The sequence below is a fragment of the Nicotiana sylvestris genome, chromosome 3 (assembly GCF_000393655.2).
Source record: "Nicotiana sylvestris chromosome 3, ASM39365v2, whole genome shotgun sequence".
In the NCBI taxonomy this organism is placed as follows: domain Eukaryota; kingdom Viridiplantae; phylum Streptophyta; class Magnoliopsida; order Solanales; family Solanaceae; genus Nicotiana; species Nicotiana sylvestris.
In genome coordinates this window covers 165781628-165807033 of record NC_091059.1, presented here as the reverse complement: position 1 = coordinate 165807033, position 25406 = coordinate 165781628, and the positions used below count along the sequence as shown (strand labels likewise).

General features: G+C 41.0%; 1 protein-coding gene across 1 annotated transcript; it reads left to right on the top strand.

Moving 5' to 3' along the window:
- Nucleotides 1–21133: 21133 nt before the first annotated feature.
- LOC138888302 (uncharacterized) lies at nt 21134–21661 on the top strand. Its single transcript, XM_070170148.1, has one exon. It carries the CDS (start codon nt 21134–21136, stop codon nt 21659–21661), a length of 528 nt encoding a protein of 175 aa, XP_070026249.1.
- Nucleotides 21662–25406: the final 3745 nt, after the last annotated feature.

Sequence of the window (25406 nt, the reverse complement as noted above, 5' to 3'; positions counted from 1 at the left end):
AAGATTGGTTCCGTAGAAAGACGAAAGTGGATTCGCATTCATATACATAAGAATTATATAAGAAGAAGAAGAATCTTTGATTTTTTTTTGAAAAGGAGTAACCGGGCTTCTTTGAAGTAATAAGACTATTCAAATTCCAAAATTCATGGAGAAAGAATCGTAATAAATGTAAAGAAGAGGCATCTTTTACCCAATAGCGAAGAGTTTGAACCAAGATTTCCAGATGAACAGGGTAGGGTATTAGTATATCTAATACATAATTTAGATGTGAAAAATTGTCCTCTAAAAAAGGAAATGTTGAATGAATTGATCGTAAATTATAAGATTTAAAAATCTTTTTGCCTTCGAAAGAAGATAAAGAAGATATTAATCGTAGAGAAAACGGAATTTCCACAATAAACGCAAATCCCTCTGATATCATTTGAGAATACAAACTCTTGTTGCACCCCAAAAATGAATTTTTGTTAGAATCATTAGTAGAAATAAGAAAATGATTCTGTTGATACATTCGAGTAATTAAACGTTTCACAATTAGGAAACTTAATTTATTGTTATAACCTGGATTTTCCAACAAAATCGACCTATTTCTATTTAAACCATGATCATGAGCAAGTGCATAAATATACTCCTGAAAGATAAGTGGATATAGGAAGTTGTGTTGTTGCGATCTATCTGGCTGTAAATATCTTTGGATTTCTTCCATTTGAAATTCGATTTGAACCAAAGACGGAAGATTTTGAGGGTTATCAAATGATACATAGTGCGATACAGTTAAAACAAAGTATTTTAGTAAGAATAGATACCTTGGATACAGGTAAACTTCTCAACGGATTCATCTTGGTCATTTAAATATTTTATTCTAACATTATTAATTCCATGATTGTTATTTCATATTGAAGATGATATAAAAATAAAACCACAATTGTGCTATAACTATTCTTAGAATTGTTAATTGTAAGATAAGAATTTAAATCAAACACGAAACAAAAGTAATCCAACATTTTTATGTGAGGATTGCTATTACTTGTCCTATAACTCAAATGATCACTAACTGTCTATACCTCAATATGTTATTTCAAGCCAAAATCGGGATTAACTTCCCTTGAATATCTATGGATTTGATTTTTTCATATTGAATTTAAGTAGTTCTTGATATTAGGCTATATAGATGATATTTACACCTTAATATTATCATGCTTTATTGTTATTTTATAGGCAAATTGCCAACAAAATGCTCTAAATAGTGTTCTTTTGTTTCGCAGGGAATAGTCTAAATGAGGAAACACCATGGAGTATTTTGGAGGCAATAATGTGAAGAAAACGCTCACTCAAGAAGTACCGAGCACAAAGAAGCAAAAAGATGTACTGAGCAAAATTCCATCGCGACCGCGGTGGAACCGCGGCAGATCAAGAGGCGAGGCAGAATACTCAACATTCACCGCGGTCGTGCCGCGACCGCAGTGCACTGTTCACTCATCAGCAAATTTGGGGACCAAAGTGTAAATTCGGGAAAACTTGTTCCAAACCCTTATAAGTTTTAAAAACTCGCCCAAGAATTTTTTAAGCTTGTTTTTAGACTACTTTGGAGGCAAGAACAAGTGTGAGAAGATCAACCAAACATTAGAGTTTTTCTATCTCTTTTATTTTCTTGCAATTACCCATTATGAATAATTTAGTAGTTTTATCTTATTTTGTCATGAGTAGCTAATTCCTTAGTCTAGGGTCTTGATGGAACCTATTGAAGAATGAACTTCTTGTGATGTTAATATAGTTTGCCAGTTTAATCTCTATTTGTTCAACTACGTGTTTGTTGTAGTTAATTGACAGGATCCTCAATTAGTTGTGCCTATTTAGTGTGCATAACTCGGGAGAGAGTGCATATTTAGGTAATTGTTGAACAACACCACTCCCAAAGTATATGAGGGATCAATAACTGCGGGTTTAAAGGCGAGATTAGGGATAACGAAGCCTTGGGTACATTCTAAAGTGAGTTGTAATAAACAAAGCCAGCTAGCGTATCTCGGGAGAGTGCGTCTAGTAAATTATCGTGATTACTCGGGAGAGATTTACGCTCATAATTGATAGAGATGATTTGGTGAATCTACATGTGTCACACCTCCTTTTTCCGCACCCGCGAGGGCGCAAGAGAGTTTTTTCCAATTAAAGGACAATCGAAACGGGATTTGCTTATTTATTTCAGAGTCGCCACTTGGGAGATTTAGGGTGTCCCAAGTCACCAATTTTAATCCCGAATCGAGGAAAATAATGACTCTATATTATAGTCTGCGTACCAGAAATCCGGATAAGGAATTCTGTTAACCCGGGAGAAGGTGTTAGGCATTCCCGAGTTCCGTGGTTCTAGCACGGTCGCTCAATTGTTATATTCGGCTTGATTATCTGATTTTATACAAGTATGAACTTATGTGCAAATTTTAACTTTTAACCGCTTTATTATTATTGTTTTTACAAGAATGTGAACATCGCTTAAAACACGTCTTTGGACTGCGTCACATGAAATGCACCCACAATCCGGAACGCATTTTATTTGATGTTTTGAGATTTGGATTTGGGTCGCATGAAATGCACACCCGAGCTTAAGAAAGTAAATTATTAAACACGCGCCTAAAGAGACTATCGCGTTATTATTTTGCGGAGGCCGTGAAATTCGCTAAACGACCCTCCTGAATTCTAAGTAATTTTAAACAAGTATTTACTGAGGGCCCCGCAATTTGTGTTTTTATTCGGCGAGGCTCATCTCATTCTTATTTTTTAAAAGGAATTTGCAACGTCATGGACATGCATCTCGGGCCACGTCACAATCAATGTGCCCGTGACTAGAGACATATTTCGACTTCGTTGAGATTTGGATTTGGGTCACATAAATGTGCACCCGAGTTTAGGGAGATAACATTATTAAAGGCGCGCCTAAAGCAACTAGCGCATTATTATTTTTTGGTAGGGCCGCGAAATTTGCTAAACGGCCCGTCCCGGAATCTAAGTATTTAATACACATATTTTGTGAAGGCTCCGCAATCTGTACATTTTTATTTTTTTGGCGAAGCTAGTCTCGTTTTTTTTTGTTTATTCATTTATTTATTTTAGAAAAAGAGACAAGGCTAAAATAACTACATTTTTTGCTACTTTGCGAGGTCATGGGTTGTAGATTAAACTTATTTGATGAAATGAATATTTTTCCGTGGGATTAAAATTACTCCTATGATTGTAACATTACTACTATACGTACAAACAACTCTTAAGACAAGCATGTAGATAACAATAATCTTAGCATGAAGAAACAAAATGCGGAATAGCTACTTAAAATAATGAAACAAAAGAAGAGACATCCAACAAATCTGATACACAAACAGTGCATAGGAAATCCATATCATTTCATTCCATTTAAGCAAATATAACAAGTTTGGAAATGTATATGCACCTGTTTGAAGCAAGAACAACAACCAAACTGTCTCGACAACTATCAGAAACCTCTCCAATGACGGAACCTCGATGTCGAACTCAACGATATCAGACCGGAAGCCACGAGCACAACCCGACGACGACCTCAGACAGTCTGCGCGACGATAGCGAAGAAACGGCGGCAGCTGGGCATGCTCATGCTAATGGCGACTGGTTCGTTGCTAGGTGGGTAACGATGGTGGTTTTGTTCACTGCTGGGCGGGATGGCTGGAACTAGTGGTGGTTATGGCGGTTGACGGAGGTGGAGGAGTGACGATGATTATGGGTGACGGACTGGTCGGGAAGGTGACACAGCAGCAGCAGCAACAGCTGCTGCTCGACGGGGCCGGTGGTTGCGATGGAGTTTGGGTGGGTGGTTTGGGCAGTGGTTGACGGGGAGGGCTCCTAGGTTTTTGCTAGGGTTTTGTGGTGAGGAAGAAGGCGATGGGGCTGGTGGTTTGCTGGACGTGAGGAGGAGGGGGCTCGACTGCTGGGTAGTGACGACGAGGTGATGGTTGTTTGACGATGGTTTAGGGTGGTCGGAGGTTTTTGTGGACTGGTTTTTGTCGACTGCTCCTTTTGACGTGGGGTGGCGTTCGGACAGTGGAGGTGAGCGATGGAGCTGGTGGTTTCACTGGTTTTTCGTGGGTGGTTTTACGGGAGGGTTTGGAGCTTGGTAGTGCACGCCGGTGGTCGACGAGGGGAAGGTGATGGTGGGTCGTTGATGATGGTGGAGCTGGGAGGAGGAGGGTGTTTCGTTTGTGATAGTAGGTCGATGGGCCTGTTTGGTTTTTTTTTTTTCCGTAGGGTTTGCTTCTTCTTCTTTTGAAGAAGAAGAAGAAAGGTGAACAGTAGTATCCAAAAAATTCCAAAGTCCTCTCTTTTCAAAATGCTTTTGTCCGTGTATTTAGCATGGGTTTGCCCAGAAAAATGAGCCCACGCGTGGTGGGGTTCAAGGCATATGTCCTCCACGCGTGGTGGGGTTCCCCACGTGTCCTGAACACGGTTTATTATGGGCTAGGTCCGAAAATTAGGCCTAAAACCGGGTAGTTTGAACCTGAATATTATTCTTTTGCCCGGACCCGAGAAATAGGAACACGTTGCTTAACTAGTCCTATGTAAGCAAAATAACTACCAAAAATAAGACTAGTATTTAAACAAAACTATATCTTTTTAAATATTTTTTCAAGATTTAAAATAGCTACAAAATATTAATGAAACTATTTTTTTGTAATTTTCGTTTTAAATATTAAGATAAAATATGAGGTAATATTTTTGTATTTTTCAAAGTTAAAATGACTATAAAACCTTAATAGAACTATATTTTATTTATTTTTTTTGTAATTTTCGAAATTATATAAAGTACAAAAATAAAGTGCAATTTTTGTATTTTTCAAGTTTATGAGAGATACATAAACTAAAATTTATATATATATTTTTTGTGATTTTTCTTTTGAGCAACGAAATAAAGTAAAATAGTTAAAATGACTATATTGGACCCAATTTCACATATTCACGCAAAAAATGTGAAAATTCTCGGGGAGGGTCAAAAATCACGTGCTTACAGCTGCCCCTCTTTGACTGGAAACACGAAGAGTTTTCCGACAAAGAACGACTAAACGTGTTTTTGACCCGACCATTACTTGGACGGACTACACTTAAGGAAAGGGAGGGAATGTGACCGAGCCCTGGTATCTGAGCTGCCTACATATCCTTGGTTATACAGGAATCAGGCCACGTGTAGTTCGGGAATGAGAGAGATAGTGAAGTGTACCGAGGTGGAGAGCCGATCGAGGTGCCGTTCCGTTGAGGTTCCGGTCCGCGGTCCTGTCATTACAACAAAAATGAAAACTGAAAAAGACTAACTAAGCCTATCAGCTACTAGTTACAAGGATTCCTATCTCTTAAGTCTTCTGAAACTTGGTCTTGAGTCTTGAATGGTGCTTCATACAGACTTTGGATCTGAACCTTGATACTTGCTAGTTGTAGGTGCTAGTTCTTGAGCAGACCACATTTGTTCTCCACTTCCGTAATTTGGGTTCTTTTTCTTTTTTCTTTTTTTCTCTTTTTTCTTCTTGTTTTTTTTTTGTTTTTTGGTGACCAGCTTCTGTTGATCATCCCAGACTGTTGACTTGCATTCTTGGGGCGAGCTTCTTGTTGCTTCTATCTTGGATTGAGTGCTGGGGATTTTTGTTGTAACCTTCTGCTTTCCAGTGGGTCACTGCTTGATCTTGAAAAATGTTTCCCCGTTCTACAGGCGGACTCCTGACTTCTTCTATCTTCGACACGCAACAACCTCCGTTCTACAGGCGGGTCCCTGACAATCAAAACAAACAAAACAAACAAAATTTCCTAACCCAGTTTGTACTGGGAAGATTTGTGAGTCGTTAGCAAAATCGTAACTCACTTACACTACTGATGCAATGATGAGAGTAAACTAAAGACTAGGCTAGGATGTGCATCTCCTATGAGTAAAACCAAAACTCTTGCTAGCAAATGTGTCTGCTAAAATAAAAACCTCAATGACTCAAACTAGAAAGTGTGTCTTCTATGGTTGAATCGGAATGAGCTAAACTAGGAAGTGCGTCTCCTAAGGGTGAAAACTTCAGTGACTAGAACTAGGAAGTGCGTCTCCTATGAATAAAATCTCGATTAGGAAGTGCGTCTCCTACGGGTAAACTTCAAAAACTGGACTAGGAATTGTGTCTCCTATGGTCGAACTTAAAATGAATCAAACTAGGAAGTGCATCTCCTAGGGGTGAAATCTCAATTCCGGAAGTGCGTCTCCTGAAATAAAATATAATCTAAAAAGCCAAACTCGGGAGTGCGTCCCCTAAAGCAAAAGTATAACCTGAGTGAACCAGACTAGGAAGTGTGTCTCCTAAAATAAAATAGTCTTAGGAAGTGCGTCTCCTATGGGTGAAACCTTAATGATTGTGAACTAGGAAGTGCGTCTCCTATGAATGAAAATATTTCAGGAAGTGCGTCTCCTATGGGGTAAAAGTAAACTTAGGAAGTGTGTCTCCTATGGGCAAAACTAAACTTTGAGGAAGTGCGTCTCCTGTGGGTACAATAAACTTAGGAAGTGCGTCTCCTATGGGTACAATAAACTTAGGAAGTGCGTCTCCTATTGGGGATAACTGTTCTTAGGAAGTGCGTCTCCTACTGGGTGAAACTATTCTTAGGAAGTACGTCTCCTATTGGTACAATGGATCTAGGAAGTGCGTCTCCTATTGGTAAAACTTAACTTAGGAAGTGCATCTCCTATTGGTGAAATCAACTGAGGAAGTGCGTCTCCTACTGGTGAAACTTGTCTTAGGAAGTGCGTCTCCTACTGGTAAAACTTGCTTAGGAAGTGCGTCTCCTCAGGAAGTGCGTCTCCTATGGTAAAACTTGTCTTAGGAAGTGCGTCTCCTACTGGTAAAACTTGCTTAGGAAGTGCGTCTCCTCAGGAAGTGCGTCTCCTATGGTAAAACTGAACTTAGGAAGTGCGTCTCCTATGGTAAAACCTTTTAGGAAGTGCGTCTCCTACTGGGTGAAACTGAACTTAGGAAGTGCGTCTCCTATTGGTGAAATAAACTTAGGAAGTGCGTCTCCTATCGGTGAAATTAACTTAGGAAGTGCGTCTCCTATTGGTGAAATCAACTTAGGAAGTGCGTCTCCTACTGGTAAAACTTATCTTAGGAAGTGTGTCTCCTATTGGTAAAACTTATCTTAGGAAGTGCGTCTCCTATTGGTAAAACTTATCTTAGGAAGTGCGTCTCCTATCGGTAAAACTTAACTTTAGGAGGAAATGCATCTCCTATGGGTAAAAATAAACTTTAGGAGGAAATACATCTCTTATGGGTAAAGACGTGGAATGTATGCCTCTGTTATCTGGGCGGGCTCCCAATTTCAATACTTGAAACGTAAAGACTGAATGTATGCCTCTGTTATCTGGGCGGGCTCCCAACTTCAACACTTAAAAGTAAAGATTGAATGTATTCCTCTGTTATTATGGACGGGCTCCCAACTTCAAAACTTGAAATAAAAAGACTGAATGTATGCCTCTGTTATCTGGGCGGGCCCCCAACTTCAACACTTAAGAGTAAAGACTGAATGTATTCCTCTGTTATTATGGGCGGGCTCCCAATTTCAACACTTAAAAGTAAAAAGACTAAATGTATGCCTCTGTTATTATGGGCGGGCTCCCAACTTCAAAACTTGAAATAAAAAGACTGAAACCAACATATCCTATTTGAGGGCGGATGAACCCAACATATCCTATTTGAGGGCGGATGAACCCAACATATCCTATTTGAGGGCGGATGAACCCAACAGATCCTATTTGAGGGCGGATGAACCCGACATATCCTATTTGAGGGCGGATGAACCCGACATATCCTATTTGAGGGCGGATGAACCCAACATATCCTATTTGAGGGCGGATGAACCCGACATATCCTATTTGAGGGCGGATGAACCCGACATATCCTATTTGAGGGCGGATGAACCCAACATATCCTGTTTGAGGGCGGATGAACCCGACATATCCTATTTGAGGGCGGATGAACCCGACATATCCTATTTGAGGGCGGATGAACCCGACATATCCTGTTTGAGGGCGGATGAACCCGACATATCCTATTTGAGGGTGGATGAACCCGACAGATCCTATTTGAGGGTGGATGAACCCGACAGATCCTATTTGAGGGCGGATGAACCCGACATATCCTATTTGAGGGCGGATGAACCCAACAGATCCTATTTGAGGGTGGATGAACCCGACATATCCTATTTGAGGGCGGATGAACCCGACATATCCTATTTGAGGGCGGATGAACCCGTCATATCCTATTTGAGGGCGGATGAACCCAACATATCCTATTTAAGGGCGGATAAACCCGACATATCCTTAAGACTTGAAAATGTCTTATCTGGAAAACTTGGTGGGGATGAATTTTCCCTTTCTACCTTCCCCATTTATTTTTATTATTATTATTATTATTATTATTTTTTTGTTATTATTATTCTTTTTTTTTTATTATTATTATTAGCTTCCTCCTTTGAAGTCTAACCGCTGAGGATACCGACTTTCCAACCTTGTGTTGGACTACTCGCAGCCGCTAGGGATAACACTGTTGGGAAATTCTTTACTTACCTGTTGGGGGGGTAAAATGTTATCAGCTGGGGGTACCTGACTTCCAGAAAATTTTCTAAATGGAAGGAAAATTTTCTGTCCCAGTTTGATAATATCCCTTGTGGCATGCAGTTTTGGCATCAATGCCATTTCCGTTACCTGCTTCAAATCAAACAAAATTTTGTTAGTTTAAAACGCGGTGGTTGGTTGTGATACTCCTGCTGGGATGGTTTTCCCTTTCTCCCTCCTTGCTCTGTGTTCCACAACTTGTTGGGGATGATATTATGTGTTGGGGATAATCTCTTCCTGCTGGGGGTATCCCTCTTCTTTTGTGACATAGCTCGGAAACTGGTATTTCCCCGACCTTTTAGTCTAGCATGAATTTCCCAAATATGCTCACTGCTCTCCTTGCTTTGTTCATGGGCCTTGGCCTTGGGATTTATAACCTTTGACTTTGGCTAGGGTGTCCCTCTTGACATTTGTCAATCTTTTTGTCAATTTTGCCGGGGATATCTTTATTGACACTGGCCTCGCGTTTGTTCCTTGCTGACTATACCATTTGGATATACTAGTCAGATCTCATCTTGGAAAGCTGATGGCATATTTTGAAGTCATTTCATACTTGTTCTGACCGGACAGACTCTATTGGGGAAAATTTTTTATGAAAGGAGAAAGATAACAGAAACAAAATAAAAGACAAAGGAAACGATGACTCTTTTACAAAAGAAACTATAAATAAAAACCTATCAAACGCAGATACCGACTCTAATGGCCATGACATGCATATGGGGCCTATCCTTTACCGTCAATCATCTTTCAAGATCCTCAATTGGTGATTCCCCATCTGATTCTTAATCTTATTCGACTTGCAGTGCCCGAAGGGTTTTCACTATCAAGTCTCTCTCATTTTTGGCTTTTCTCTCAGCTTTCATCGCCTTATGGTGCCTGTGAAGTTTTTTACCGATAAGACTCTCTCATTTTTGGCTTTTCTCTCAGCTTTCATCGCCTTATGGTGCCTGTGAAGTTTTTTACCGATAAGACTCTCTCATTTTTGGCTTTTCTCTCAGCTTTCATCGCCTTATGGTGCCTGTGAAGTTTTTTACCGATAAGACTCTCTCATTTGTATCACTTTCCAGCTGGGGATTTGGAGTGTCGCTGGTATGACTTTTTCTGCTGGAGATTAGAGTCCTTTCTGCTGTGGAACAGAATGTTATGTTCGCCGGTAAGACTCTTCATTTGTCTGACTTGGCATCTTTTGAAGACTGGTCAGAAGGTCTTTCTTTGGACCGTAATGTGGGTTTTGGATAGGGCTAGAAAGAAAGGGTATAAAAGGCTCAAAAATGCATTAATTTTGGGTTATTAGTTACAACCTTCGGAATTAGATTTATTTACAACAAACGCAACCTTTGCCCCAGTTTCTTGCTTGGGGATATCTTAATTGATTTTTTTTCATTTTTTCAAAACTATGACCGAGCCGTGAAGCGCCTACGTATCCTCTTTGAGGAATCAGGTCAAACGTAGTTCCCAATTCCTCTGTTTCATTTGACTTTTTTTCTTTGTTATCATTTTCCTTTCTTTTCTTTTTCTCTTTTTTTTTCTCTCTTTTTTCGTTTTGTTGTTTTCTTTCTTTCTCTTTTTCCTTTTTTTTTTCTTCTTTTTCGCTGCTACTGATTCCGAACGAGGGGTATGAAAGAAAATAAATAAGGCTCAAAAGGGTTTAACGAAGGATAAAGTGTTTAGGTAGCAGAACAAAATGCCTTCGTCATTCCAGTCTTCAAAACATTCCAAATGCAAACAACACAATTAAATTTGTAGTCTCTTCTGATGGTGCTGGACTTGACAATTATGTTAAACGTTTTATTTTTTCTTTGTCATTTCTAAAGCACCGTTGGGTGACACTCTCACCCTCATTATCTTGAACGGCCCTCATGCCAATTTGGCGAATCTTGCTTTTAACGGTTTTTCTTTGTGTTTCACTTGCCCCTAGTTCCACATGACTCGGGCTCTGAATAATCTCAAACCGTTCTTATTTCCTTTAAATGGTCTGATCACCTTTTCGGGGTTTTATGATTAACTTTAAATGCTAGGCCCAAACTGTGCACGCATGTCATGTCACTAGAATCGGCGTTGAATAAAAATGATAAAATGACTAAACAGAAAGATGACTGGGAATAATCCAAGACTGAATTGTTTTGCATTGAACTGAACAAATGGTTTTAAAAACAAAGCAAACCGGAATAAAATCCTAAACAACTTGGACAAAACTTAAACAAACCGCTATGACAAAACGGAAAGATAAGCGGAAAGATATTGACACAAAACAAATCCGAATTACAATCCTAATAATCCGAACAACGGAAATGACAACAAAATAGACCATCAAAGATCCTCTCCGGTTGACCCAAAATGGAGTGTCTTTCCAACTATCCAAGCACGGCATCTCCGGCTGACCCAAAATGGAGTATCTTCCAACTGCAAAGCATGACATTTTAGCCATTGAGCTCTATATCAACATTGCCAAGACCATCCCCAACTTCAGTATTATCAACATCAATCAACAAGTTCTCAAGATGATTCGCCTGCTCCCTGTCACTGTCGTCGATCACAATTGCCCCTTCCTGAATCATTCTTTCGATTTCCTTTTTCAAAGAACGACAGTCTTCAATGCTATGTCCTTGGACATTAGAGTGGTACATGCATCGTACAGCAGGATTGAACCCTTTTGCATATGGATCTGGAGTATAGCCAAGGAGCGGCTCAATCAGTCCTGAAAGCTTTAGCTTTTCAAACAAACTTGCGTAGGACTCCCCAATTGGCGTGAAATTGTTTCCTTGCCTTTGTTTTCCCCCATGCCCCTGTTTTCTAGGGTCGTTGGGTGCTTGGAAACGATGTGAAGGCAAGAATGCATTACGTGGTGTTGGCTCTCGCCAGCGGGGGTGACCTGATGGTTGACCCTGCGACCGGACCTTGTTTGGAGGATAATATTGAGGCGGATTATATGGAGCTCGGGGGCAGGCTTGGGCATGATAGGCTGAAAAGAGTGGCTCTGATGGTGGGTAGTAGGGTTGTGGAAGGTTGTATGGAGTGCGTGGATAATTTGGATGACTGGGTTTGGGCTGGTAGTGAGATGAAGGACCTCTGAATTTGGACCCAGTACCTGCTTCGACTGATGCGACCTCGCGCGCACCTCCTGTGCCGCTCTGAATAGCCTGGGTCGTTGCCTTGAGTGCTGAATAATTTAGGATCTTGTTAGACCTTAGGCCCTCCTCTATCATGACCTCTATCTTTACCACTTCATTGAAGGATTTCTCAACCGTTGTCACCAAGTGACCAAAGTAGGTTGGATCCAATGTTTGCAAGAAGTAGTCCACCATTTCTCCCTCTCTCATGGGAGGATCAACTCTGGCCGCTTGCTCTCTCCAGCGGAACCCAAACTCACGAAAACTTTCCCCAGGCTTCTTTCCAGTCCTCAGCAATGTGAGACGGTCAGGGACTATCTCGAGATTGTATTGAAAATGACCTGCGAAAGCCTGCGCCAGATCATCCCAAGTATACCATCTGCTGGAATCCTGCCTGGTATACCATTCTAGTGTCGATCCACTCAGACTTTGGCCGAAATAAGCTATCAGCAGCTCATCTTTGCCACTTGCCCCTCTCATTTTGCTACAGAATCCCCGCAAATGCGCCATGGGATCACCGTGCCCTTCATATAAATCAAATTTAGGCATCTTGAACCCGACCGGGAGTTGGACGTCCGGGAAAGGGCATAGATCCTTGTAGGCCACGCTGACCTGGTTGCCCAAACCGTGCAGGTTCCTGAAGGACTGCTCCAGGCTTTTGAACTTTCTCAACACCTCATCCTGTTCAGGGGCTTTAACCGGTTTTTCGATCTCTGCCGGTACCTCCAAGTGTGGATTGTAAGCATGTGGTTCGGGGGCATGGAATACAGGCTCAGGGGGATAGTATTGCGTATCGTGAGCCTGAAACAATGGCTCACTGGTCGTTCTGTGCAAGGGGCTGATGTGGGTCCCACAAAAGTGGGAATATCGGGTGTGGGGAGAGGTTGATGGGGTGGTGGAGCCTGGGAATCATGAGGGCTTCTTTCTTGATGGTAACGGGGATTTGGGAGGCTTGTTGAAGGGCCGGAGTGAGGGTATTCCGGCATGTGCCCCAATGGCTCAGGGCTCTTTTGTGCTTTGGCTAGAGCTAGCTGCATTGCATTCATATCTAGTCCCATCCTTTCTATCTTTCCCATCGCTTCCTTTAACAACTGGCTCATCGGCCTTTCTTCCTCGGTACTATTCTCTGAAGTAGTCATGCTTGTTGTTATCGGTCCTTTGGATCTAGTTTGGTAAGGGTGTGTTGCCAGAATTCTTTAACAACTAACTGTTTGAGATTCGGAAAACAACAAACTTGTTAGCGTTTAGAGTGTAACAGATTTGATAACAACACATTGAGGATGCAATGCCCCTAGGCAGTTAACCGTTTCTAACATGCTTTGCTTCAAACAACATGCGTCATCCCGGCTTGCTTATTTGCCCCTTTGAAGTACTTTGGGAACCCCTGTATTTTATTCTATTCGTATTTTCTTTTTCTTTATTACTGGCGGTCGAATCTTATGGAGATTGCCTACGTATCATGACCCCGCATGAATCAGACCTTGCGTAGTTCGGACCAATAAAAGATAAACAACAGTAAACATTTTTCAATTTTCATATTAGAACAAACTGGGTTTCAAGGATTTGAAGATGACCTATAAACTTGAAACTCAAGCAACCCACATTATTCTAATCAAGAGATTTATAAACTCAAAAACAAAAGGCTAGCTCCCTTTCTCTGTTCGACAAATGCAACCAAACAGTTATTTTTGCAAATGTGGCCCCTTCCAATTTTCACATTGAATTTTGAGGCCGGGGAGGATTATTTTGACACTTTACAAACTTGTCCATTCTTTTACGAAAATAACCTTTCGACAACTGAAAGATACTCTAAGGCTATTTCGGCAAGAACGGTTTAAGACGCGGCCGAAGCTGGCTCGGCTTATTATGACAAAATTCAAACGGTATTCACTTGACCGTCGACTCTTTTTTTCAAATTATAATAAAAACTTGGTGTTGAAAAACACGGCCCTTCAGCGTCTCGGGGACGAAGCTTTTTAAGGGTGTGTGGGTCCATATCTCAAAATGACCCAAAGGTGGCTGTTTGTGCCAAGTCAGCCTTCCGGCGTCCCTTTCGGGAACATTCGGCTATTTATGACAAAACAACATCACCTGACTTATTTATAACTCTTTTTTCATCGTTTTTCAAATTAGAAAAGTCAATATTGCAAACACGGCCTTTCAACGTCTCGGGGACGAAGATTTTTAGGCTGTGGGGGTCAACTGGACCAAGTCTTAAAAATGACCCAAAAGTGGCTGTTTATGCAAAGCCAGCCTTCCGGCGTCCCTTTCGGGAACATTCGGCTATTTCTTGATAAAACAGCGGCACCCGACTTCTTTATGACAATTAAAATTTGACAGATTTGTTTTTGCTATATTTTTTGTAAAAGGGGAAAGTTACATCACTAGACTTATTTACGACAAAATTAAAAATCTTTGACATATTTTTTTTGTTTTTCATTATTATTTGTTTTTTGGCTTTTTAGCAAAAAAAAAAAAGGGGTTGGACCCGATGAGGGTTGCCTACGTATCTCACATCCGGTGAGAATCAAACCCGCGTAGTTCGGGCAATCAGGAATAAGTAGATGAACTAATTTTTTTTTCTTTTTTTTTTTTCGTGAATTTGTGAAAGACCTACTTTAAAAGAAGAAATGAAGTATATATTTTTTTTTTGATTGATCTTTTTTTTTTTTGAAAGAAATACTTCTAAGATATATTTTTTTGAATTTCATTTCCCTTTTTTTTTTATTCTAAAGAAGAAGAAGAAAATATTTTTTGAAATTTTACCTTTAATAAAAGAAATGCTTCTAAAATGTTTTTTTTTTTTTGAATTTTGAATTTTCTTTTCAATTTTTGAAAGAAGAATCAAAATATTTTCGGATTTTTTATTTATTTATATATATTATATTATTTTTTGAAAACAATTAGAAAGACTTCCTAAAGAAGTCAATAATGGAGAAAATATTTTTGGATTATTTTAATTTTGTCATTTTCATAAACAAATAAATAACACAAATTTTAAAAACAAGACTCTTTTTTCATTTTTATGGCAAGACAAACTATTTTCTTTTCTATTAATGTTTTTTTTTTTAAAAATAAGACAAAACAATGATTATTTTTTCTACCTTTCCTTTGCTTTAATAAAACAAACTAATAAGACATATTTTTTTAATTTTATATCCTCAAAATTCCGGCAGAGTTTCGACACTACTTGGACATTTGTTTTTTTTCTAATAATAAGTAGTTATATCTCTACACTGTTATTTTCTCCTATTTTCCACTATTTTCTAATTTGTGGATGATGATGAAAACATACACAATCTTTTTTTTCGAATTTTCAATGTTTTTTTATATATATACATATATATTTTATTTTTTTATATTTATTATTTCTTTCAAAAATGTGGCATGGGAGACATAATGATTTCCAAGACTTCTTGGATTCCGCAAATGCTCCCCATGCGCTTTTCCCAACATATGAAGCGTGGGGGACATATGGGAATTCCAAGACTTCTTGGATTCCACAAATGTTCCCCATGTGCTTTCCCAAAAAGCAAGCGTGGGGGACATAGGGAATTCCAAGGCTTCTTGGATTCCACAAATGTTCCCCATGCTTTGATTAAAATAACATCATGCTGGAAATGACCAAATGACCCATTCGCCCTTGACTAAATACAACATGTAGCACATAGGATGCCAAAAGCTGGTCTATTATTTTCAGGTTGCTTGTCCTAGACGGACCCAACCCCTGTGTTGAGTCCCCTAAGTCAAATGCACATGATGCAAATAAACGTTCCTACTAGGGATCCGGCATGTGGCTTCGTTATACTAAGTTCATAACCTGGGTATTTGTTCTAGACCTGGCTTACCCGAGCGGACAGCTCGAGCTGAGGGGGCAGCGTACCGGGAATACAGAAGCTTCACCGGCTTAGCAACTTATCCGAACCTCGTTCTAAATTGGGATTTGACACTATACAGAAAAGAAGTCATGCGAAGTATGCCCTTCTTCATGATTTAGAAGACTCAGAAAGGATATGGGTTTCGGCACAGTTTATATACAGTTCAAATAATATCAAAGCGGTAAAAGAAGCATTTAACACATTAGGCTCAAACATGTAAAAATCAGATAATAAATAAAGCCAAATAATAACAATTATTTCAAGCTCGAATTCTTAACCCTGAACCAGTGGTTCTGGGTCCTATTCCCCAGCAGAGTCGCCAGAGCTGTCACACCTCCTTTTTCCGCACCCGCGAGGGCGCAAGGGAGTTTTTTCCAATTAAAGGACAATCGAAACGGGATTTGCTTATTTATTTCAGAGTCGCCACTTGGGAGATTTAGGGTGTCCCAAGTCACCAATTTTAATCCCGAATCGAGGAAAATAATGACTCTATATTATAGTCTGCGTACCAGAAATCCGGATAAGGAATTCTGTTAACCCGGGAGAAGGTGTTAGGCATTCCCGAGTTCCGTGGTTCTAGCACGGTCGCTCAATTGTTATATTCGGCTTGATTATCTGATTTTATACAAGTATGAACTTATGTGCAAATTTTAACTTTTAACCGCTTTATTATTATTGTTTTTACAAGAATGTGAACATCGCTTAAAACACGTCTTTGGACTGCGTCACATGAAATGCACCCACAATCCGGAACGCATTTTATTTGATGTTTTGAGATTTGGATTTGGGTCGCATGAAATGCACACCCGAGCTTAAGAAAGTAAATTATTAAACACGCGCCTAAAGAGACTATCGCGTTATTATTTTGCGGAGGCCGTGAAATTCGCTAAACGACCCTCCTGAATTCTAAGTAATTTTAAACAAGTATTTACTGAGGGCCCCGCAATTTGTGTTTTTATTCGGCGAGGCTCATCTCATTCTTATTTTTTAAAAGGAATTTGCAACGTCATGGACATGCATCTCGGGCCACGTCACAATCAATGTGCCCGTGACTAGAGACATATTTCGACTCCGTTGAGATTTGGATTTGGGTCACATAAATGTGCACCCGAGTTTAGGGAGATAACATTATTAAAGGCGCGCCTAAAGCAACTAGCGCATTATTATTTTTTGGTAGGGCCGCGAAATTTGCTAAACGGCCCGTCCCGGAATCTAAGTATTTAATACACATATTTTGTGAAGGCTCCGCAATCTGTACATTTTTATTTTTTTGGCGAAGCTAGTCTCTTTTTTTTTTTGTTTATTCATTTATTTATTTTAGAAAAAGAGACAAGGCTAAAATAACTACATTTTTTGCTACTTTGCGAGGTCATGGGTTGTAGATTAAACTTATTTGATGAAACGAATATTTTTCCGTGGGATTAAAATTACTCCTATGATTTTAACATTACTACTATACGTACAAACAACTCTTAAGACAAGCATGTAGATAACAATAATCTTAGCATGAAGAAACAAAATGCGGAATAGCTACTTAAAATAATGAAACAAAGGAAGAGACATTCAACAAATCCGATACACAAACAGTGCATAGGAAATCCATATCATTTCATTCCATTTAAGCAAATATAACAAGTTTGGAAATGTATATGCACCTGTTTGAAGCAAGAACAACAACCAAACTGTCTCGTCAACTATCAGAAACCTCTCCAATGACGGAACCTCGATGTCGAACTCAACGATATCAGACCGGAAGCCACGAGCACAACCCGACGACGACCTCAGACAGTCTGCGCGACGATAGCGAAGAAACGGCGGCAGCTGGGCATGCTCATGCTAATGGCGACTGGTTCGTTGCTAGGTGGGTAACGATGGTGGTTTTGTTCACTGCTGGGCGGGATGGCTGGAGCTAGTGGTGGTTATGGCGGTTGACGGAGGTGGAGGAGTGACGATGATTATGGGTGACGGACTGGTCGGGAAGGTGACACAGCAGCAGCAGCAACAGCTGCTGCTCGACGGGGCCGGTGGTTGCGATGGAGTTTGGGTGGGTGGTTTGGGCAGTGGTTGACGGGGAGGGCTCCTAGGTTTTTGCTAGGGTTTTGTGGTGAGGAAGAAGGCGATGGGGCTGGTGGTTTGCTGGACGTGAGGAGGAGGGGGCTCGACTGCTGGGTAGTGACGACGAGGTGATGGTTGTTTGACGATGGTTTAGGGTGGTCGGAGGTTTTTGTGGACTGGTTTTTGTCGACTGCTCCTTTTGACGTGGGGTGGCGTTCGGACAGTGGAGGTGAGCGATGGAGCTGGTGGTTTCACTGGTTTTTCGTGGGTGGTTTTACGGGAGGGTTTGGAGCTTGGTAGTGCACGCCGGTGGTCGACGAGGGGAAGGTGATGGTGGGTCGTTGATGATGGTGGAGCTGGGAGGAGGAGGGTGTTTCGTTTGTGACAGTAGGTCGATGGGCCTGTTTGGTTTTTTTTTTTCGTAGGGTTTGCTTCTTCTTCTTTTGAAGAAGAAGAAGAAAGGTGAACAGTAGTATCCAAAAAATTCCAAAGTCCTCTCTTTTCAAAATGCTTTTGTCCGTGTATTTAGCATGGGTTTGCCCAGAAAAATGAGCCCACGCGTGGTGGGGTTCAAGGCATATGTCCTCCACACGTGGTGGGGTTCCCCACGTGTCCTGAACACGGTTTATTATGGGCTAGGTCCGAAAATTAGGCCTAAAATCGGGTAGTTTGAACCCGAATATTATTCTTTTGCCCGGACCCGAGAAATAGGAACACGTTGCTTAACTAGTCCTATGTAAGCAAAATAACTACCAAAAATAAGACTAGTATTTAAACAAAACTATATCTTTTTAAATATTTTTTCAAGATTTAAAATAGCTACAAAATATTAATGAAACTATTTTTTTGTAATTTTCGTTTTAAATATTAAGATAAAATATGAGGTAATATTTTTGTATTTTTCAAAGTTAAAATGACTATAAAACCTTAATAGAACTATATTTTTTTTTTTGTAATTTTCGAAATTATATAAAGTACAAAAATAAAGTGCAATTTTTGTATTTTTCAAGTTTATGAGAGATACATAAACTAAAATTTATATATATATTTTTTGAAATTTTTTCTTTTTTGCAACGAAATAAAGTAAAAATAGTTAAAATAGCTATACTAGACCCAATTTCACATATTCATGCTAAAAATGTGAAAATTCTCGGGGAGGGTCAAAAATCACGTGCTTACAACATGAAACATAACCGGAAGGGATTCCATCAATAGAGGAAATCATAATCTTAGAACCTTCTCTTAGTTGTTTACAACTTAATCATGGTTAGTTTTCAGTTGCTTATTTACTTTCATTCTTAGTTAGTAGAAATACCATCAATTGTTATTGACAACATTTGGGAAGTTGATTTCGGAGAATTTAGTAAATCCAACGAAAGTAATTGATAGGTTAATTCCTTGTGGGTTCGACTCTGGGCTAAATACTCAGGTTATATTTGCAACGTCCGCGTGTCTTTTTTATAAGGCATAGTTGGGCGTGATCAAATTTTGGCGTCGTTGTCGGGGATTTAACGGTGTTATCAATTACAATTGAAACAAGTACAAAAATTCTTAGTGTAGTCAGTTTTCTCTATACCCAATTTTTACATTGAAATTTTAACGTTTGTTGACTTGGTTGTACAGGTGCATGCCTAGAAACTCATCGAGAACTGGTGAAGTATTTGAAGCATTATAGAATCCCGAGAAAGTTTTCAAGGCCTTGAATCGGGCCAACCGGAAAAGCAAACAACTGAACAAATCGAACCAGACATGGGGGACAATGTGGTAGACCCAGCAGCGCCAATAGCACATGTGGCACCTCTCATGCCAGAGGCTACTCTCTATGACTGGGCACAACCCACAGCTGAAAATTTGGCCACAACAATTGTAGTCCCACAAATACAGGCTAAATCATTCTAAATCACGAATAACATGATGCACTTGTTGCAAAACAAGGGACTATTTTCGGGGTCACAAGTCGAAGATCCTCAACAACACTTGTAGAATTTCCTGTCAATATGCAAAATCCAAAGGCAGCCCAACGTAACTCCGGAAGCAATCAAGCTGTTATTGTTTCCATTCTCAGTGACAGAAGCTGCCCAGACCTGGCTAAACTCACTTCCCATAAATTCCATAACAACTTGGGAGGAGTTAGTCAAGTAATTCCATAACAAGTTCCACCCACCCAACAAGACTGCTCAACAAATTGATGAAATTTGAGTTTTAAACAGAGACCAATGGAGACACTGCATGAAACATGGGAACGTTTCAAAGGGATGTTGGTTATATGTCCGCACCATGGTATTCCAGATCTGATGTTGGGGCAGCGATTTTACATGGGATTGTCAGATAGCATGAAGAACATTGTTGATGCTTCAGTTGGTGGAGCATTTTTGAGCAAAACATGGAGAGAAGGCCAGAGTCTGCTTGATAAGATGGTGCAGAATTCGGGATGGACAACCAGGAATGCACCTATCACTCCAATGGTTCACTCAGTGCCCTTAGATCCATCCAACTCTATGGCTGAAAATATGGCCACCTTATTGACACAGATGAGTATACTCACTAAAAAGGTGGAAGAGTCAGAGCAGAAGCAGCAGGTATACATCGTAGATACTACCAATAAGGGCTTGTGCACATCTTGCATTAGTCAGCCAATTGGTAACCAGTGGAATGCAGAACATGATCATCATCACTACCTTGAAGACATGAACTATGTGTCTAATTATGGAGGCCAGAGACAGGGTGGTCAGAATTGGGGCCAGCAAAATCAGATGTACAGGCCAGTCTAGCCACAGTTCAACAATAGGAACACGAGAGGTATGAGACCTCCTAACAATATGGCACCTTACCTAAGGCCACATGGATATAACAATCAGAATCAGTAGCAGGGGTATCACCCTCTTCAGCAGCAGCATGGTGGATGACAGGAAGATGGGTTTACTAGACTTGAGGCAATGATGTAGCAGGTTATTGGGTCTAATGCAAAAATTAGTGAGAGAGTAGATGCACATGATTCAGCTATCAAGAATATTGAAGTGCATATGGGCCAAATTTCAATGTCTCTAAACAATCGTCCTCATGGGACATTACCTGCAGACACTCAAATAAACCCCAAAGATCAAGGCCTGAAGCAGCTGATGGCAGTGAGTCTATGGAATGACAGAGATTTAGACGTAGAGCAAGAAAGGGCTCGAGAGAGCAGACAGGCTGAGACTCTCATACCAGTGCCCATTGAGCTAGATGAGTCAACGAAACTGACATAGGTAACAGTCCAGCCTGCTCAGGAAGAACACAACATTCAGATTGAGACTGAGAAAGAAGCTGAGATAGCCCAGGAACAAGTAGTTGAGGTGGCAGCTGATAAAGAGCAGTCCCAAATCATTGGGAAGAAGAGACCTCCTGCACCATTCCCTTAGAGGTTGGCTAAGCACCAAAAAGAGGAACATCACAAGAAATTCTTGGAGATGCTGAAACAAATCAAGGTAAATATTTCATTGATAGATGCTTTGAAAGAGATGTCTGGGTATGCAAAAATGATGAAGGACTTAATGTCTAGAAAATTCGCTTTCCAAGACCTGGACACGGTGACTCTTACTCAGACCTGCAGTGCAGTGGTAACTAGACTAATTGCGGAGAAGCTATCTGACCCAGGGAGCTTTACAATTCCCTGCACTATTGGTAATTTTGCTTTTGCTAAGGCACTTTGTGATTTAGGGGCTAGCATTAATCTTATGCCCCTGACGATTTATAAGAGGCTGGGGATTGAAAGAGCTAGACCCACCTCTATGCTATTGCAGCTGGCTGATAGGACTGTAAAAAGACCCTCTGATATCCTGGATGATGTGTTGATTCAGGTGGGGAAATTTGCGTTCCCTGCAGATTTTGTGATCTTGGATTGCAAGGTAGATGAAGAAATTCCCATAATTTTGGGAAGGTCGTTCTTGGCCACTGGGAAAGCTCTCATTAATTGTGAAACTGGGAGCTCAATATGAGATTGAACGACGAAGAGATAACATTCAATGTGCAGAAATCCAGGCGACCAAGTGAATTCGTCAATTGCTCTCTTATTGATGTCGTGGATGTAATTGTCGAAACTGATGATTCGATGTTGACTATTGAGGACCCTCTTGCTGTATGCCTGATGAATTTAGATGAGGTGAATGGAGAAGAACTGACAGAATGGGTGTTGGTACTAGAGGGCAGAGGGTTCTGGGACAAAACTCTTGAATTTGAGCCCTTGCACTTAGAAAATAGAGAAACTCCTCCAGCCAAGCCATCCATGGAAGAACCCCCAAAGCTGGAGTTGAAGCCACTGCCCGCCCATCTCAGGTATGAGTTCCTTGGACCTGACTCCACATTACCTATTATTATCTCATCTAGTTTGTTAGATGTGCAGGCATAACAACTCTTGCAGGTACTCAAGGAGTGTAAGACTGCCATTGGGCGAACCATGGAAGACATAAAGGGGATCAGCCCCGCCTACAGTATGTATAAAATTCTGCTGGAAGAGGGCCACAAACCTTCCAGGAAACACCAAAGAAGGATGAACTCCAACATAAAGGAAGTGGTAAAGAAAGAAGTGATAAAGTGGTTAGATGCGGGAATCATTTTCCCAATATCTAACAGCAGTTGGGTTAGCCCGGTTCAATGTGTGCCTAAAAAGTGTGGCATGACAGTAGTCAAAAATGATAACAATGAATTGATCTCGACGAGAATCGTCATGGGCTGGAGATTTTGCATGGACTACAGAAAGTTAAATCTGGCCACCCGGAAGGACCACTTCCCACTTCCCTTCATTGATCAGATGCTAGACAGACTGGCAGGGAGGTAACACTTCTGTTTTCTGGATGGGTACTCAGGTTACAATCAGATCTCCATTGCACCTGAGGATAGAGAAAAGACTTTTTTCACTTGCCCATATGGCATTTATGCCTTTCGGAGGATGCCATTTGGCCTATGCAATGCACCCGCCACATTTCAAAGGTGCATGATGGCCATATTCACTGACATGGTAGAAAACATAATGGAGGTATTCATGGATGATTTCTCAGTGGTGGGAAATTCATTCGATGAGTGCCTAATAAATCTGACGAGTGTGCTGAAACGGTGTATTGAGACTAACCTGGTTCTTAATTGGGAGAAGTGCCATTTCATGGTACAAGAGGGCATAGTCTTGGGGCACCGGGTGTCAAGCAAAGGAATTGAGGTGGATCGTGCTAAAGTGGATGTGATAGCAAAACTGCCCCCTCCAACTTCAGTCAAAGCAATCAGGATCTTCCTCGGGCATGCCGATTTCTACCGGAGATTCATAAGAGACTTCTCAAAAATTGCCAACCCTCTCTGTAAGTTGCTAGAAAAAGATCACCCCTTCTTGTTTCCTGATGATTGCAGGGTAGCATTCGAGGAGCTGAAGAAGAGGCTAGTCACAACACCTATCATTGTTCCCCCGACTGGGAGCAACCTTTCGAACTCATGTATGACACTAGTGACTACGCAGTGGCGGCAGTGCTGGGATAGCGGAAAGACAAGCTAATACATCCAATCTACTATGCTAGTAGAATGCTGAGTGGAGCCCAACTGAACTACACTGTGACTAAGAAGGAGATGTTGGTTGTGGTGTTTGCGCTTTCGACAAGTTCAGATCATACCTAATTGGCTTTAAGGTAATTGTATACACTGATCATGCAGCTCTCAGGTACTTGATTGAGAAGAAGGAGTCTAAGCCACGCCTGATTCGTTGGGTGTTGCTACTTCAAGAATTCGATCTCGAAATTCGTGATCGTAAGGGCACAGAAAACCAAGTTGTTGATCATCTATCACGGCTTGAGGGAGCTGAAAACTCAATTGAGGTTGAGGATATTCTGGAAACCTTACCAAATGAGCAGCTGCTCGCTACTAGTCTTGAGGAAGTGTCATGGTATGCAGACTTTGCAAATTACCTGGCCAGCGGTATAGTTCCCTATGACCTTTCCTCTGTACAAAAGAAAAAGTTTATCGTGACTGCCGCATGTATTATTGGGATGAACCTTACCTGTTTCAAATATGTGTTGACAATATGATCCGGAGGTGCGTCCCCGAGATAGAACAATCTTCTGTTTTGCAGGCATGTCATGCATCAGCGTATGGAGGGCATTTTGGAGGAGTCAGGACAGCTGCGAAAGTGCTAGAGGCCCGCTTATTTTGGCCAACAGTGTTTAAAGATGCGCACCAATGGGTGAAGGGCTGCAATGAATTTCAGCGGACTGGGAACATTTCCCGTCGCCATGAGTTGCCCATAAACCCGACTCAAGAGGTGGAAGTGTTTGATGTCTGGGGGATTGACTTCATGGGACCCTTCGTCAGCTCCTTTGGCAATAAGTACATACTTGTTGCTGTGGATTACGTGTCCAAATGGGTAGAAGCTGCAGCGTTGCCCACTAATGATGCAAGAGTGGTGGTGGGATTTTTGAAGAAGAATATATTCACCTGCTTTGGGACACCAAGAGCGATTATCAATGACGGAGGCACCCACTTCTGTAATAGAGCCTTTGAGAAGTTGCTAGCAAAGTATGATGTACGCCACAAGGTGGCTACCCCATATCATTCCCAGACTAGTGGGCATGTTGAAGTGTCCAACAGAGAGATAAAGAGTGTGCTAACCAAGACTGTGAATGTCACAAGAACTGATTGGGCGAAAAAGCTAGATGATGCACTCTAGGCTTATAGAACTGCTTTTAAAACACCAATTGGTATGTCACCATATAAGTTGGTGTTTTGGAAGGCTTGCCACTTGCTAGTGGAACTTGAACATAAAGCTTGGTGGGCACTGAAACAACTGAACCTAGACATTAAAGCTGCGGGTACAACAAGAATCACTGAATTGCATGAGCTCGACGAGTTCAAACATCTTGCTTTTGAGAGCACAAGGTTGTACAATGAGAGAATGAAGAGGTTGCACGACCAGAACATTGTTGAGCAGCATTTCAAACCCAGGGACATGGTATTGCTCAATAACTCAAAATTACGGTTGTTCCCTGGTAAGCTTAAGTCACGATGGTCTGGTCCATTTCGAGTGGTCGAAGTCTTCCCTTCAGAAGTTGTGGAGATTACCTCGGAGAAAGATTCTCACACATTTAGAGTCAATGTGCAGAGATTGAAGCTATACATAAGCATGAAAGGACCAAAAGAAGTGTCTGAGATCCACCTGACGGAACCTCAGAGGTCGAGCGAGCCTTAAATGCGCTTGTCTGCATCGTGCCGCAACGTTAAATCAGGCGCTACGTGGGAGGCACCCCATGAATGTGTTGTTAGCGTTCTTGTGTAACTTCCTATATATAAAAAAAAGCGTCAGCACCGCGACCGTGGTAGAATCGCGGTGGGAGGCGCGAATTCTGCCTCAGAACTAGGCAGTCCACCGTGACCGCGGTAGGACCTCGGTGAATGCTTAGTTCACTGCCTCAAACTTTTGACCCACCGCGACCGTGGTGGGACCGCAGTACGACCACGGCAGTCGGCGTCAGGTAAGTAGTTTTTTTATTTTTTAAGTTGTTTTCATTTTTTTTATTTTCTATAACCACCCTCTCACACTATTAGAACCCCCCCCCCCATTTTTATTTTACTAAAATACCCGATCCCCTATCCTATTTCTCCATATCTCTCTCTCTAAACCCTAACTCCCAAAAAAATCCCCCTCTTTTCTTTTTCTTCTTCTTCTTCTTCTTCACTCATACTACTCCTTCATCTCCATTCCTCTCAACT